Source organism: Peromyscus leucopus, chromosome 8a, assembly GCF_004664715.2.
Source record: "Peromyscus leucopus breed LL Stock chromosome 8a, UCI_PerLeu_2.1, whole genome shotgun sequence".
Lineage (NCBI taxonomy): Eukaryota > Metazoa > Chordata > Mammalia > Rodentia > Cricetidae > Peromyscus > Peromyscus leucopus.
In genome coordinates this window covers 43708100-43725362 of record NC_051085.1, presented here as the reverse complement: position 1 = coordinate 43725362, position 17263 = coordinate 43708100, and the positions used below count along the sequence as shown (strand labels likewise).

At 40.8% G+C, this 17263-nt stretch overlaps 1 protein-coding gene across 3 annotated transcripts in view; it reads left to right on the top strand.

Annotated features, from left to right (window-relative positions):
- Positions 1-17263, top strand: part of LOC114707476 (nesprin-1) — a 280202-nt gene that overhangs the window by 68219 nt on the left and 194720 nt on the right. For all 3 annotated transcript variants that reach the window (XM_028890206.2, XM_037200367.1, XM_037200368.1), the window contains exon 3: positions 16188-16249. In XM_028890206.2, the coding sequence (XP_028746039.2) occupies positions 16188-16249 (62 nt within the window). The remainder of the gene's footprint in view (positions 1-16187; positions 16250-17263) is intronic.

Sequence of the window (17263 nt, the reverse complement as noted above, 5' to 3'; positions counted from 1 at the left end):
TGAATTCACTGCCTTTTACATGATTTTTTTCCCGTGTTTTCTATTCTGCCCCTTGTTTGTGCCAGTTTCTATCCCAGAACCATACAATTTGATTATTACAACTTTACAAGACAATGTGAAATTAGTATGATTCATCCACTTTTGGTCTTTTTTTCTCATCAGTTATCGACACATTTTTCAAAGTTTATTTTTTATGGTTTAAGATGTTCTTCAACTCTGCCATTTCCTTACTTTCCTGTCATGATGGTCTGTCTATTGCTGAAAGTGAAGTATTGAATTCTGCTACTATTATTGTACTGTAATCTATGTCAACATTCTTTTTTGTTAGCACTTGCTGTACATATTTAAGCACTTCATTGTTGAGGCACACACGCTATGTTATAGCCTATTAATTAATGACTACTTGTCATTAAATAATATGTAACATTTCTGACTTCAAGTCTATGTTGTTTGATACATATATAGTAACCTTTGATCTTTTTAATTTACAATTTCCTTGGAATCTGTTAATCTACCCCTTCACTTACAGCCTCTGTGTGCCATTAAATTATTCTGGTGTAGAATCTTTTAATTCTGTCCCCAGAATTCTATGTATTTTAAATAGTTAACCTATATATGTTTAAAGTTACTAGTAAATAAGACTTATTTTTCCCACTCCATTGTTTTTTGACTGCCTTGCAGCCCCCTTTCTCTTCTTTCTATCTTCTGTCTCTTGGGAGTTGATTGTTTTCAATGACCTTTATATTTTGTGTACAAAAAATTCTATATATCTTTTCTTTCATGGGTGACATGAGATTTGTATGAAACATCCTAAAGTTGTACCTTTGACTGTATTAAAAATATGCTTTAACTTCTTCCATGTTTTCTTACTGATGTCACAATTTACATCTTTTATTTAACCATCATCACATTATTATACTCATAGTTATCTTAAATACTTTTGATTTTAGCTTTTGCCTTACTTAAAAGTCATCACAGTACCTAGTGTTCCAAATTTGCTTATACTGTTAGCTTTACATTGAATTTCTTATTCATATCTTCATGCTACAGGAATCTTTCTATTTCTATTTGAACAACTCATTTAGCATTTCTTTAAGGTAGACCTAAAAGTGATGAACTCCCTCAGCTGGGAAAGTTCTTATCTCTTCCTTAAAAATACTTTGAATTCTTTGTCAGGCAGTTCATATATCTCCATGTATTTAGAGTTCATCACTATTGCTTAATTTTGCTCCTTCGATGGTGTCATATGATTATTTGTGAACCTTCTGGTTTCTCTTGGAGCCTGAGAATTTGACGCGACTGGCATCTATTCCAGCCTTTGCAGACAAAACTGTTCACCCACCAGTCATTCTGTCCATGGATTGTAGGCAAACCAGCTAAAGGTATTTTAAAGCAGGTGTCTGGTGTCTTAAAGCACGATGGACTGGTGGTTGGATCATGGCATATACAGGTCTGTTACCTGGGTACCCAGGGACTTTCTTGTACTATTGAGATGGGCCAGAGCTATTGTCCACTGTGGTGAACCTGACAATGGGGTCCACAGAAAGTATTCTGAAATGTGAGTCCACATCACCTGTCCTAGTATTAGCGTAGGCCTTTGGCTGAGTCCATGAAAGTCTGCCTCAGCTGCAGTGGGCCTGGATCTGGGTCCATTGGAACAGTCCTGAAGCCAGGATCCATGGCATAAAAAGGTAGCTGAGTCAGTTCCTCTAACTGGGAAACAAACATGGGCACACTAGTCCTCTGCTGCTCTGATACAGGCTACTAGTACAAGCCTGCTCCTGCTGAAGGTTTATTTTTTTATTTATTTTTTAGACAGGGTTTCTCTGCGTAGTTTTGGTGCCTGTCTTGGGTTTTGCTCTGTAGAACAAGCTGACCTCAAACTCACAGAGATCATCTGCCTGCCTCTGCCTCCTGAGTGCTTGGATTAAAGGCAAGTGCCACAGCCGCCTGGCAGTCGGTTTATGGTTTTTAAATAAATGCACCATCTACTCATGAACTGGTTAAAATTTTGAATATGCTAATTGGCTACACAAAAAATATGCCAAATTTTTACAGTCTTTTAATTTATTTAGTCTCTGAAAATTTCATCCAGTATACTGTGTACTTCGATCATATTCTACAGTCTTAGTCACACATTTATCAAGTGATTGAGTTTTTTTTCTTGCAGAATTTCAGTTAAGATTTCTTTGGTTCTAGTCATTTAGAATTTCTGTGAAATAATATGCCTTCTAAACTCAATAGTATTAAAATACTGGGGTTAGGGGGAGAATATAAGGATATGATTTTTAAAAGCACTCTTATGCTTTGGCAAAAGGAATAACATCGACACAAAGACCATAACGAAAAGGACAATCAAGTCTCAACAAAAAGTACAATACAGTTTCTTTATTAAGGAATGTCTGTTCTGCTAATCACCCCTTTCTGTGATTTCTTATTTTATTGCTTCCTTCTCTCACCTCTCATCTGCATCCGTGGAATTCCATCTTCTTGGATAACTATTTTCTACTTATTACCCAAACTCAGGTGATTTGAAAAGTAACTGGTTTAAGGCAACGTGGCAGTGTGGAGGTCAGGGAGAGGGCAGCTGCTGGTGTTTTGTGGTGGGAGACGTCAGAAGGGTGCATTGGCTGGCTCGGAGTGTGGAAAGGTCCAGCAAGCATGGCTGGTTCAACTTGGGAAGTGTATAAATCAGTAAGAAAAGATTCTAAGTGGTAAAGAAGCTAATGTGTTTGGATGATTCGGACAGCTTGATGTAACCGGCGGCCTCCTGACTGGCAAGTGTGGTCTTCTCCTTTTTCTTGCACCACCCAATGTGTTCACATTCGTTCGGCTCCAAGACACACAAAGAGAGCCTTCGACACATCGTTCACTTTGAAATAAATGGAAGGGGCAGCGTCTCCAGGTGACCAAGGGCTAGTCTCTGGGGGTCAAGCATACCTGGAAGCAGTGTTTGATTCCCTCTGAGTGTAATGTCTCTAATGTGACATGCAACAAATGAGAGCTGCCTTCCTCTCTGTCTTTTAGAATTAATGACTAACACTGAGCTAACACAACTGGCGTCCCGCGGTACAGGCTGGGTTGTGTCCTTCAGTGCAGAACCACTCATTCTCCGTCTTGCTGAGGCTCCCAGATTAGTCTTTCTTCGGGACTCACCCTCACCTCTAAGGAATCTATCCCCTCCCCAGGGCCAGCCCATAGCCTGCAGCTGGTGAATAGGTGCAACATCTCTGCTTCTTGCGTCTACTGAGAATGTCACTCAAGACTACCCTCGCCTCAGCAATAAAGCTGCATCTCAGTTTGGCATCTCTCTCCACCTAGTCCTGCTTCCCTCATACCCCTAAAGTTGTTGTGACTGAGAGCACATCCCCCGAACCCTCTCTCCAAACCCTGTTTCCATAGATACACATGATTATGAGGCAGCTGCAAAGGTGGATATGTATGGAAGGGAAATAACACTGTGGGCTCCTACGTGAGCCAACTTCTAAGAACATCTGGTCACATTCTGTTTCCTGTTGAGGGGCCCGGGGCAGCAATGAGAGACTCAGTATCGGGATGGAAAAAGTGAGAGGAGTAGAGAGAGGAGGTCAAAGTGTCACTGGACAGGACACTCTTTGTAGCGTGGAAAGATGGTGGACTATATCTGGCCTAGATAAGCAGTCAACTCTACCACTCAGCTGCATTCAAATCATTTCTCATGTGGGTAAGGGGGACAAAGTACTAGAAGGACTTCACTTGACTTAGGCACTTACTGAGATACTATTTTGGACACCGGAGCACCTCATCTCTAGGCTTAGAACAGTGTCTGACTTGTCTATTGCTGGCTCAGATGTTTTAATGTGAAAATGTTTTGGAACTACTCTGGGCAATTTGTACACGAGACTGTAATGAAGTGATTGAAAGCCCAGGTTTGGGTGGTAGACAAATGCCTATGGCTTGTCATTTGGTGTCACGGGTGCCACCTCAGGCAAGTTGGTTTACCTTGCAAGCACCAGTATCCTAAAGTATACTTCCCTGGAGGTAGGGAGGGCTCAGTTGTCCTCATGGTGTCTTTTACCATGTTCTTTTACTCAGAGTTTAGGAGAAAAAGGCTCAGATGTAAGGAGTGCCATTTCCTCCTAGTTACCAGTGGGTGATTGATTGGGATAGGAAGGCGTCGTCGACATTGCCTTACTGAGTTGTTACAATGTTTAAACTAGATAATGGCGGTGATGACTCTCTGCAACATTATACCAGCCACAGAGGTTCTAACTAGATGACAGATTTATACTATCAAAATATAAACACAAGTACATTGCAAATATGCTTCCTCAGGCATGTCGTTGGGCTGGGACCCAAAATATCCTCTAGTAATAGTTGATGCCATCTGTCAGAGATGTCCCTGTAGGAAGAAGTGGCATAGGGTCCTGGGATTCAGTGGATCATCTTCACTGACAGAGGGGTCAGGTTGACACCACGCTCCTGAAGCAGCGGGGAGCTACAGTGCCCTCTGGTGGTCATTGCGTGACTGGTCGCCCAGTGATGTTTTCCAGTGTCCTGAGCACACATGCTGGGATGGAATCTTTTGAGACTGAAATTTCCAACATCTCTCATTAAACTGCAGTTTGACTGTGTATTTTAAATTTTCCTCTTTTAGACTCTTAATGTTTTTTTCACCTCATCTTATCCCCAGTTAGTGTTAAAATTGTAATTCCTTTTACATCTTCAAGGGATGGGCACCATAAAATATAAGTCAAATTGTATCAAGTTGTTTTACTTATATTTGGAAAATGACAAAATATTAAGATAAAAGAAGCTTGGCATTAGATGAGAATGAGAAATGGTATTAGCAATAATGTAAAATATAGTCTCACAAGATGAAAATTCAGGATTATAATCTTGAATCCAATTAAGATAAAAGATAAAGTTTAATGAAAAAACAAAAACAAAAACAAAAGCCAAATATTGAACACACCCATTACAGAAAAGTTATGCTTTCTTGGGAGAATCATGATTGGTTTTTAAACCTTCACTGATTTGGAGGTACTAAGTTTCTTAACAGTGTGATCTACTACAACCCCTTCTTCGCCTACAGCAAATAAAACACTGTATTCTGGTCCACAGATGGTCTCTCACATGCACTTATTTTTTTTTCAAGTTTGTGTGTATGTGTGGGTGGGGTCACCCCGTCACTGCACACATGTAGAGATCATAGTACAGCTCTCAAGAGAGTTGATTCTCTTCTTCCAGCATGGGGGGAGGGTGTCTGAAGACTGAACCTGGCGGCAAACACCTGTTACCCACTGAACCATCTCCCTAGCTGAGTTCTAGCATGTTAGTGTATTAACGCTGATGTTAAGTGTCCGCATGAAGGTATTTCAGGAAACTTTCAATATTCCATTTCTAACTAGGAAAAGAGGATCCATGACTGTGTGTTTCTTATACAATCTGGCGCTATCCATGTGTGCGAAATGACTTTTTTGCACGTGACAAGATGGTCTAGCTCTTCTGTGGCCTCCATGCTTACTGGAAATGCACTGGGATCATGTGTTCATGACATTCTTGTGGAATTGAATAGGAAAAACAAAAAACAAAAAACAAACAAACAAAAAAAAAACGGCTCAGCCATCGGAGTAGTAGTCCCCATGGCTTCTGTACTAGCACATGGTGGAGCAGGCTGCGGAGTTTCCTCAACCGCATCGTCTTCGACCTTATAACAGTCACTTTTTTACTTTATTTTTTAACCTGCTAATATATTTCATGCTGCAGCTGTTAATTTTTTCTTTCCTCACACAAAACTTGGACTGTAGTTCCTTTTGATTTCTGTCTCCCATGCTAGACTTCAAGGACCCAAACCCAGCCTTTCGGTTTGATGGACACGATGAGTCCAGGGAAATTTGTTGCATAAGCAAACCAAAAGAAAAAAAAGAAAATCATTTTCTTTTTTTTGTGATATATATTTTTTATTTTACAATACCATTCAGTTCTACATATCAGCCATGGTTCCCTATTCTCCCCCTCCCACGCCCTCCCTTACCCCAGCCCACCTCCATTCCCACCTCCTCCAGACAAGTCCTCCCCCGAGGACTGTGATCAACTTGTAGACTCAGTCCAGGAGATCCAGTCCCTTCCTCTCAGACTAAGCCAAGTGTCCCTGCATAAGTTCCTGGTTTCAAACAGCCAATTCATGCAATGACACAGGACTCAGTCCACTGCTAGATGCCTCCAAACTGATCAAGCCAATCAACTGTCTCACTATTCAGAGGCCTGATCAGCTGGAGCCCTCAGCCTTTGGTTCATAGTTCATGTGTTTCCATTCATTTGGCTATTTTTAGAAAATCATTTTCTATAACTGGTTAAAATTAAATTAACTTAGTGCAAGAGCCTGAATACCTGAATATTGATTTCTGTAAATTCTATTATTCTCCAGACTTAATTGTATTCTATAAATATCTGAATTTATAATTTTATTTATATTGATACTAATTATCTACCTATTTTCTTTTAAAGTCAGTTTTATTTTTGACCAGCACATGATTTTTTGCTTATTGTGAGGCAATGTTTTGATGTATGTATACATTGCATAATGAATTTTGTGTAATTAGCATATACATCACTTTTGACTTTTGTCATTTCCTTATAAGAAGTATGTTCAAATGTACTCCTGAGCTACTTCAGGTATAATGCTTTATTATCAAATATGTCACCTTATAGTGCCATAGGATGCCAGAACTCATTCATACTCTCCATGACCTATGACCCATTAATCAACCTCTGACCCCTCCTTCCCACCACACTCACTGGGCTGGGGTAACCACCATTCTACTCCTCAATTCTATGAAGTCAGTTTCTTTAGATTCTCAGGGGAGTGAATTCACAGGGTGTTTCTCTCTCTCTGTGTGTCTCTCTTATTTCATTCATCACAGTCCCTCCAGGCCCATGGGGACATCCTCGTTGCTCAGCCTCCACTTTGCTCTGGCTTCCTCGTTTATATCCGGGTTCATGACATAGGTTCTGCTGTGCTCAGCAGTCTCCTTACGAAACCAAATGAGATGATGAATACGCAGGAATGTGTCGGTCCACCTGCTCTACAGATACAAAGCACTCTGATGGCCTCCCTGTGCGGCCGTTTTCTTTGCAAAAACTGCAGCACAGCAACCATGTACCCATAAATAAAGGATGCCCAAAGTATTAAAAATGGGCTGAAGCAACTTCAATTTATTATCTTTATCTAGGCTGAAAGGGCATTATAGGAGGTGCCAGCAGGAACTGCCGCGGGAGACTGTTCTCTGCCTCTCTGCTTATGTGTATTGGTTTTGCCTCTTCATTATGACTGTTTCTCTTCCAGGCACACATCTCTGCCACTATCCCATACATATTCCTTTAGGAAGATATCTAAGCAAGCAATCCCAAAGTCTTTAGGATCTAAAAATTATCACATGATACCCTTGACATTTATCATGTGTGACCCTCAACCGGATCCAGTGGCAGCCCTTGGTAATCAAAAGTATTTACATTTCTTCACAGAAAAGTATTCACATTAGATCAGATAAAAGTAAGATTATGAATAGCTTCGATTCGGGTTCCAGCCATTATGCCTCCTCAAGAGAGAAGAGATCTCCCACAGGAGCCAAGTGTTTCTCCACAGCTTCATGCCTACAGCTAAGCCAGGGTACATCATCTGATGTGTGTCCTTACTAACCATCCATGTTTAACTGTTTCCACCCTAACAAATACAACTATTCAACTAATGAATCATCCTTACATGTAGCTGAGTGACATGCTGTATAATTTTCCTACACTGAGAATGGCAAGTGAAAAATGTTATGATGATTAGTTCAGATTGTATTTTTAGCCAACAATAACTAGCTCAAGCTTATCAATTTTATCTTTATTCATTTGCCCTGTATGTTTTTTGAAAAAAAAGATTTTTAAAAATTATCATAGTAACATAAACCAAACACAATATCAGGATAGACACACCTTCTCCCCACCCATTTCTTTTCTATCACAAAAGATTAGATTTAGCTGGGAGAGTATGTCAGATATCATATAAAATCTAAATTAGATTAGATAAAGTTGTATAACTTCTATAGAACTTTCATCAAAGTCCCCAGGCTCACTAAATTTTGACATTTTACAAGCAACATATTATAAGAACAAAAAATTCTACCCAAATAAGCAGATTTATTGTAGGAATAGCAAAATATGATAAATAGTTTGGGATAAACTAAATTAAATTGAAAACCTACACAATGAGTCTCTTTCTCAAAAAAGTGTCCTAATAGTAACAGTCAGAATTCATGGTGGTCCATGCCCATTTACATGCACAGGGCATAGTTTATGTTCATGGCTGTCAACTGGGATGATTCTGACCTCTAGTAGAAACTGTCAGTGCTCGTAGATGTCTTTAACTGCCAGACTGGAATTGGGGTGCTGCTCACATCTAAAGGGCAACAAGCAGGAATGCCATCAAACATCTGTAATGGCAAGAACAACCTGCCACAATGATTTTATTTTGATCATAATGTCAACAGTGCTGAGGCTAAGAGACCTTGTCTTAGAGACTCAGATAATTATATTCTGATTACCCTTTGAACCTTACATTTAAAGTAAAAGGTACTACTGTAATTTGCAATATGATTTTAATGAAACTGGGTTCTTTGGATCCAGTCAATGGCTTTACATACCAAAGAAATACAATTCTAATTCCTAAAGTCTTAAGAAAGGTCCTGTATTTAATGACATCTACTTGAAAAGGGGTGGAAGCATTAATCAGAGTATTCACTGTCCTAAAAGTGTGCTTTGCTCTTGTTTCCCTCAAGGGCATCATCCTCTCTCTGGGAGTCTATTGATCCTTGCTCTCTCCTCTGTCTGACTTTACCTTCAGTTCACACTGGGTCTTATGCACAGGAACTTGAATTTCCTGTTTCTTGGCATTTTTTTTCTTGTTATTTATTCATCAGAACACCACATTTCCAGAGGATGAACCCAAGCAAGTAAACCTCGAATCTTTTCATCACAGAAAGAAAACACACACACACACACACACACACACACACACACACACACACACATTACACGTGTGTATTAACGGGCCTGTTGCATAGTAAAATATTTTAGTCTTTGTTGTATAGCAAACTCTTCCACAACTTTGTGGCTTAAAACAGTGATGGGCTGGGTGTGTTGGCACAAGTCTTTAATCCCAGCACTCAGGAGGCAGAAGCAAGTGGATCTCTGAGTTTGAGGCCAGCCTGGTCTACATAGTGAGTTCCAAGCCAGTTGGGTAGAGCTATGCAGTGAGTCTCTGTCTCAAAAATAAACAAACAAGCAAATAAAATTTTAAAAAAATCCATCACATCTGGATCAGAGTATGCTTGGCTGGCAAATTATAAGCAAATATGAATAGATTTATAAAGGTTGCTTATCTAATACAATGTGACAAGAAGTCGGTTAGTTGATTGGGGACAACTCCGGGGAGAAAGCTTTCTTCCCATGAGGACCACACACTTCAGTTTGTAGGGGTATGGGAGAGAGTGAGTACCAGATGGCTTTGCTGGCTTACCTGGGCTCCCCTGAAGCTGAATTCACCTGCAGCATTTGCAGAACTCTAGCATTCAAGATGACTCATCTGACAGTTGGCAATAGCTATAAGATGTGGCATCTCAGTCCTTCTCGTGCTCTGAAATAGGCTGTTTTTCTTGTACAGGAATTCTCAGACAGTGATCCTGGGCACTAAGATGGATGAGCTGATCTCTTAAAGCCTGGAGTCAGAACCTAAAGTCATTCTTGCTGCATTATTAATCCCACCAATACAATATGTGATCAACAGAAGGGAAAGAAAAAAATCAATTCTACCCTTTGGTGGGAGGAAGTACAAATTCATAACACAGAGGTGAATGCATACAGGAACCACAAGGCTTTGTGATTTAACATTTAAACTCGATTTCCAGTTACCTCTCTTTGTATTTTTCTACATGCAAAACACATGGCTCCTTCAATATGCCAAAAGTCTCATCTATCAGCAATCCCATCATCAAGCTCTAAATCCTAGATTAAGCCATCAGTATCTGGTTCAAGTTCAGATGAAGCTCCATGCTGACTCCTTCCCCTCCATAGACCTGAAATCTAAAACAGGGTTATTTGTCTCCCACCTGTTTGGTTACAATGATGAGACCGTCAGAATGTTGCAGTGGATATTTATGTTCTAGAATGAACAGAAGGGAGAGACGGTAAACCTCAGATTCAAAGCCCTTTTGAACTTCACCAAGATGCATGTGGCCACTGTAACCTACTGGTAAGGACATTCCTCAGTGTTTCTAGTTAGCAGTAGCTATTGGCTGCAATTCATGTTTTCTTAACCTTTATCCTAGCAATGCAATGCCACAAATCTGATATCTTCTGTTCATCTGAGCTGCTCCGTCTCTTTGGTGTCAGTTGATGTACTAAAAATGTATTTGGTCCTCATGATTGTGCAGCAAGCATTAACTGTTGAGCCACCTCTCAAACTCAAACCCACATTATGACTTAAACTGTGTTATTTCCTCTAAATCGACATCTCCATTTTCAGATAAGTGCAATGCCTAAGAGTGATATTTAAGTATCTTTGCATTAAAGATACCTTCAGGGCATAGTGACACCCTTCAGATCTGAAAGCTGTGGATCCCAGTCTAAGGCAAGCCTCTTCTGAATTCAATATTCTTTTTATGAGGCATGACAATTTTCAACGCAAGATATGTCTGTTTGCTTACACAATACTTTCTCTTTTGGGGGCTCTCGATATTAAAGATGGCAGTGATTAAAGATGGATCCCCTTAGGAATTCACTATTTGGCTTTTTTTTTATCATTTTTATAATTCTGGATATAATTTATGATGTCTATTATGCTTATTCATATATTAAGTTCCTTATGTCTCAGAAATATGTTCTTAAAGAATTTGTTCAACATGTTGAATTTATAATAAATATGCAAATGTGCTGTGGGATGGTCTGCATGTCAAATGCTCTGATTGGTCAATAAATAAAACACTGATTGGCCAGTGGCCAGGCAGGAAGTATAAGCAGGACTAACAGAGAGGAGAAAGGAGGGAACAGGAAGACAGAGGGAGACACTGCCAGCTACAGCCATGACAAGAAGCATGTGAAGATGCTGGTAAGCCACGAGCCACGTGGCAAGGTATAGATTTATGGAAATGGATTAATTTAAGCTATAAGAACAGTCAGCAAGAAGCCTGCCACAGCCATACAGTTTGTACGCAATATAAGTCTCTGTGTTTACTTGGTTGGGTCTGAGCAGCTGTGGGACTGGCGGGTGATAGAGATTTGTCCTGACTGTGGACAAGGCAGGAAAACTCTAGCTACACAAATGTGTATAAAATACACATGATTAGAATGTAATGGCAGTCTGTATACTCCTTTTTGATCCCAAGAGGCTACTTGGAGTTCCTGCGCTTGGCCTGACCATTCCACTGCACCACCATTTTGTCCCGAGTGGAAGCTAAACCTCTCTTTGCAAGTTTATCCACTTTTTTCTTTCTTTGGCAGTGGGGACAATGTGGCTAGAGATGGAAGCCAGGGCATGTTGAGCAAGCCGAAGCTACATCCCCAGCTCATTCATTTATTGAAGTGACTTCTTTGCAGTGGTGGGTCACACAAGGATGAATCAGTCAGACTTCGCCTAGAAGTGGAAAGGCACTGGTAACTTTGGGGAGAGTGACATTGGTATAGGAGAGATAGGAAATTCAAACATAAATTATTTACAGATTTACTGTGGAAGCATGGAGGGACAAAGACTCCAGGATGGCCTCCAAGCAATGAGCTGAATAACGGGGAATCTTCTACTTCCCTGAAAGGAATGAGGGTTCACTCAGGAGGAAGAACATGCACTTTTTATCTTTCTCAGTCTGTGTCACCTTGCTTAACATTGGAGTTTCCAGATCCATTCATCTCACTACAAATTGATTTTATTTTTCTTTATAGATGAGTAATGCTTTGTTGTATATATGTAAATATGGATCCTAGCCTAGAATGTGCATGTGTATGTGTGGTGATGTACTATGTTCCCCGATATACTGTGTCCCCTGATAAAGTTTATCTGAGGATCAGAGGAAAAAGCCAGCCTCTATAGTAAACACAGAAGTCAGGCAAACGGTAGCACAGGCCTTTAATCCTATCATTTGGGAGTCAGGGATCTGTGTGGATCTCTGTGAGTTCAAGGAAACACTGGGAACAGAGCCAGTCATGGTGATACACACCTTTAATCCCAGCACTAACCATAGAGGTCTGGAGGTCTGTACAGACAGGCAGGAAGTGACAGAGCTGGGCAGGAAGAGGAAGTGATGTAGCTGGGTTGAGAGAGCAAATGAGGGAGCAGAACAGAAAGGCCATATAGGCATGGGTAGACAGGAAGTAGCTCTCTTTGGAGATTGAAGTGAGATTAGCTTGTGGCTTTGCTATTCCTCTGATCTCTCTCAGGGTTTAACCCCAATTTCTAGCTGCAAGTTTTTTATTTATAAGACTATTTAACAATTCGTCGTGTGTGTGTGTGTGTGTGTGTGTGTGTGTGTGTGTGTGTGAGTGTGTGTGTGTGATGTCTAAAAGTCTACAAAGGAGACAGAGAGAGGGAGGTATTGGATGGGGGGAAGACTAGAGAGTAGGCAAAAAAGCACAGGGGACATGAACGTGTAAGAGTCTGTGATGAGGGAGGCTGGGGATGGCCACAGGGGAGTTAGCAGGGGACAGACAGAGCGAGAAAGGAGAACAACAATAATACTTTGTCCCAAAACGTTCTAATGGTGTCTAGTGCATTAAAAGTTAGTTTAAAAAGTAAAAACACAAAAATACTATGATAAAGAACAACCAATGATGTTGAAAAAAATAGGAAATAAAGCGGGCATCAAATGGACAGTTTGCTCTCTGCGATTCTTGGAAGTAGGGTGCTGCATTTAGTTATGAGCTACAGATTGAGTTCACTGTGTTCAGAACACACAAATACTGAGAATCTTATGAAAAAGACCTATTTGTGAGGTCGCATGCATGCATAGCTACACCCGAGGCTGCATCATACTGTTTGGAAGTGCAGAAGACAGAAGGATGTCACTCAAGTCACTCCTACTCAGTGCATTTAAATAGTGACGTGTGCACAAAGGAGCCTTACTGGCTGTCACAGGGTGATTCCTTGTCGATAGCAGCATAGGAACATCTTATACTTCGGCTTTGGGTAGGTTTGAGTTTTGCTGCAGGACCGTATTTCTTCTGCCATTTAAGCCATGTAGATTGTTACTGTGAGATTCAATTGACAAGTCTGTAAGTGAATTATTTCACTTTTACATTTAAAAATGAGAATTTGATGAAAGGGGAAGGTTTAAAATATTTTTTTCTTTTAGGAAAGCAGTAATACAATTAGAAATTATTTACTTAGAACTATGCTGGTGATGTGTGATACATATCAGTGTGGACTTTGTATGACTTTGGGTGGATTTTGGTGTCTCAGTAAAGTCTGTCTTTGTATGCATAAGATAAAAGGAAGCTTGCAGATAATTTGGTACTTAGGTGTATACCAGGGTCACAAGAAAATCTGTGCCAAAAGAAAACCTTTTAGGGGAAGTCAAAATGCAGACCCAGTGACTTAACTTCCAATGAGATTGATGCAACCCCAGAATGGCAGCCCCAGTGGGCATCCCTCAATTTATGAGATGCTATACAAACATTATGCTTACTCTTTTTTGCATTCTAAAGCAATGCCATCATGGTTTATAAAATACTATACAGTCCCAGCTAAATGAAAATGTCACATGTTCTCACTGTATCTGCAGTCATAGATTTAGAATTGGAGTTTATAGATTATGAAACTCTAAATTTTATCAAGCTTACACATTAAGATGACTTTGCCACAATGGTTATTTATTTGTAGAGTCCAAAGGTTGAAGGTCAGACTAAAGCCTACTCAACCATGAATTTATGTATTTTTCAGGTGATCACACTGGGTAAGATTCATAGTCTAGTTTCACGTTATCTTTGAGTATTGTGTTGCAGGATCTGACCTCTTTTCTGGAGTCTAAAACAAGGCTCTGCTGTTGAGTGACTTTGGTCAAAAGATTTCACCGTGGATGCGTCAGTTTTCTTTTCTACAAACTAAAAACTATGATTAGTTTTGGATGCGTGTTGGCTATAAGAACCGAGTGAGTTGGGGGTGGGGAGGTGACTCAGAGTTCTTCCTGTTTAAAGGAGAGAACATGAGTTCTAATCCCCAGCACCCATATAAAAGCCAGACATGGCCATAGGCCCCTGTAACCCACTATTGGGAAACTGAAAGTGGAATGCGTAGAGTTTGCTACCAGCCAGCCTAGATGAAATGGTCACCTTCATGTTCACTGAGCAATCCTGTCTCAGGAAATTAGATGGGGAGTGAAAGGGGAGTCCGTGACATCATTCTCTGCCATTTGAATGCACACACATGGGTGTATACCCCCCACATTCACATATACCACATAATATACCAAACAAACACATTTAATGATTTATTTATTATATATTAGGTATGACATTCATTTATTATATATTAGGTATGACAACTATATAATTAATTAAAATAAATCATGTAGGTATATATCAATGTCTGATACATAGGAATTTTGCCTACTGTTATAATGGTTATATAATGAATCCTCCTGATCATCATGTTTGATGAAGTTTGAGTTCTAGCGCACAGTCCGACATTCTGAGCCGTTCTGAGGTAAAGCCAAGCAAGGTCAGATGCAGAGTTAGAGCTCTGAGCACCTGGCCTTTCAGCTGAGGTGCTAAGATTGTGTCTGCCCATCTGCACCCTGTGTAGTATTTTACAAAGCAGGCGCTGGTGGGTGGGTTGGGCACGATGAGCTGGACTACGCTTTCTAGGGAGCTAAGCTGCTCCCTCTCTGGTCGTCATCCCAAACCTCTAATTAATGCCTTCCCCGACACTGGTCCTTTCCTCCTTTGTTAGTTTTTCATTGCATAACAAGTCACCACACACCTGGCAGTGGAAAACCACACACATTTATTGTCTCCACAGTTTTGTGGGCCAAGAGTCTTCACAGTTTTGCGCTCCCCGGCATTGGCTCCAGATGGCCCAGGCTACAAGGTGTCTGCTGGGAGTCATTCTTATTTGGAGGCCCTTCCAGGAAGTCCTATTCACTCCCATAGTGTGGAAGCCTGGGGGTCCAGATTGTCACTGGTTGTTGGATCCGTTCCTAAAGGGGGTGGGCTGCAGGTCCCTGCCATCACCCTGCTCTACCGAGAGTTCACAGCATGGCTGTGGGTCTCCAAATCTTCAGGAAAATTTCTCACTCCCATCAGCAACTTAAAGTAACATCATGGGGTTGGTATGCCACCGCTCTATTATACTTGGTGAGCTAGACACAAGTCACAGGCTCTGCCTACACTGGAGTGTGAGCGGCAGGGAAGAGAGTCACGCATGCTGCTCTATCTGAATGCTGTATGGGGTGACTCCATGCATCTGCCTTCCTTGCCCATCTCCATCTCTGTGTCTCCCCAAATAGTATTTACTTATTCACATCTATCTGTCCTTTCCCTTCTCACCTGGCATTGACTGTATCCTTTAACAGAGAAATTGGTACTCAGTTGATCTCAGTGAAGTTTCCAACAAACTTGTTGAGGGTAATTCATTAGTAAGCCCTTAGCGAATGAAGCTAAACATAGGGCTAGCCTATCACATATCTAAGGTGTTTGCTAATAATTTTTAAGATGACAATTTTAGTAATTATTTGAGAATGTCATACAATGTGTTTTTATTATATTCACCTCTTTTAAGTCTCCCCAGATTCAGCCCTACCTCCCTAAGTCTAATTGGTGTTGCTTAAATACTCTTATGTGAGTGGGCCTGCCCTGGAGCAAGGCCAACCTAGCTGGGGATTTTGTCCTTAAAGACCAATGCCAATAGCTCTTCAGCTAGGGCATGGGACTTCGTGGCCACTGCTTCCATGCCAAGCTGGAATTTTGTCCAGCTTGAGCTTTCTAATAACTTTGAAAGGATGGGTCTAGTTATTTATATATGTAGAGCTGTGTTGAACCTTCAGGACAATAATTAGTAAGTTGACTTAGAAGATAAAATAACTTTATGACCTCTTTTACAGGTGTATAACCAAATATTTGGTGATACAACTTTGTAACCCGTCCTACTATCTAACCAAAAATTATTTTTTGCCTTCTAGATGAACAAGAGATTGTACAGAAGCGCACCTTCACAAAATGGATCAATTCCCACCTGGCCAAGGTAAATAAAACCTCCCAGGGATAGAGGTTCATACTATTGGCACCAACAGTAATATGGAGCCTCATGTTAATGAGGCACACAGAGAGCACATTATAAAGGAAGGCTGCTGTCACCACTACTGACCCCTGATGTTGGTGGTACTATGGGCTGGTTAACTGCTCCCTAAGGCCAGGTTTGGTTAACCACCTCTGGGGGAAATGAGTTGACAGCTGGTCAAGAGATGCTATTTTATGTAATTTTTATGAACCTTGAGAAAATAATCCACTCAGTTACAGTTTCTACAGTTCCGTATGTGTTGTGTCAGAAGGAAGATTCATGCTGGATTTTTGTTTGGTTGCGTTGATTCCAATTAGTACAGAAAGGAGCAATGAACAGTCTGCCCTGTGCAGGAAGCTTTATCTGAGCAGGTCCTGACTCTGTCTCAGAGGGCTTCGGTGAAAATGTAACCTAGATAGTAGGACACTAGAAACACTGAAATCACCCAAGAGTATCTACATGAGGTTGTTAGGTGACCATGTGTCCACATGTGGCACTGTCATTGAATATAAATGCTAACAGAAAATGACTTTTGACCTTAGCAGGTCACTATAAAATTATTCCCCTATGCTGCTGATTGATAAAAAGGGCAAGCAAAGTGAGAGACTCCATATTTAAAATAAAATAGCCTCTTTTGACAGGACATTGTCTGAATTCTGTGAAGGGTGGTGCTCAGAGAACGTAAAGCTGGGAGACGTCTACTGGAGTTTGAATCTTAAATATTCCTCAAAGATCCAGTGACTTCTGCAATGAGTGTTACTGTCTCACAGTCTCAGGATCAATCTGCCAGAAAATTCACTTCTTTTCATGAAGGGCTTCCTGGCTTGCTGTCTGCTGCCTTCTTCTGGTGTGCTCACATGAATGTAAGAGAGTGAGCTCTGGTCTCTCTTCTTCCTGCAAGGACCCATCAGTCTCACCACGGAGACCCACCCGTGACTCTGCCCAAGCCTATTTGCTGTGTGGAGGCTTTGCCTCTAA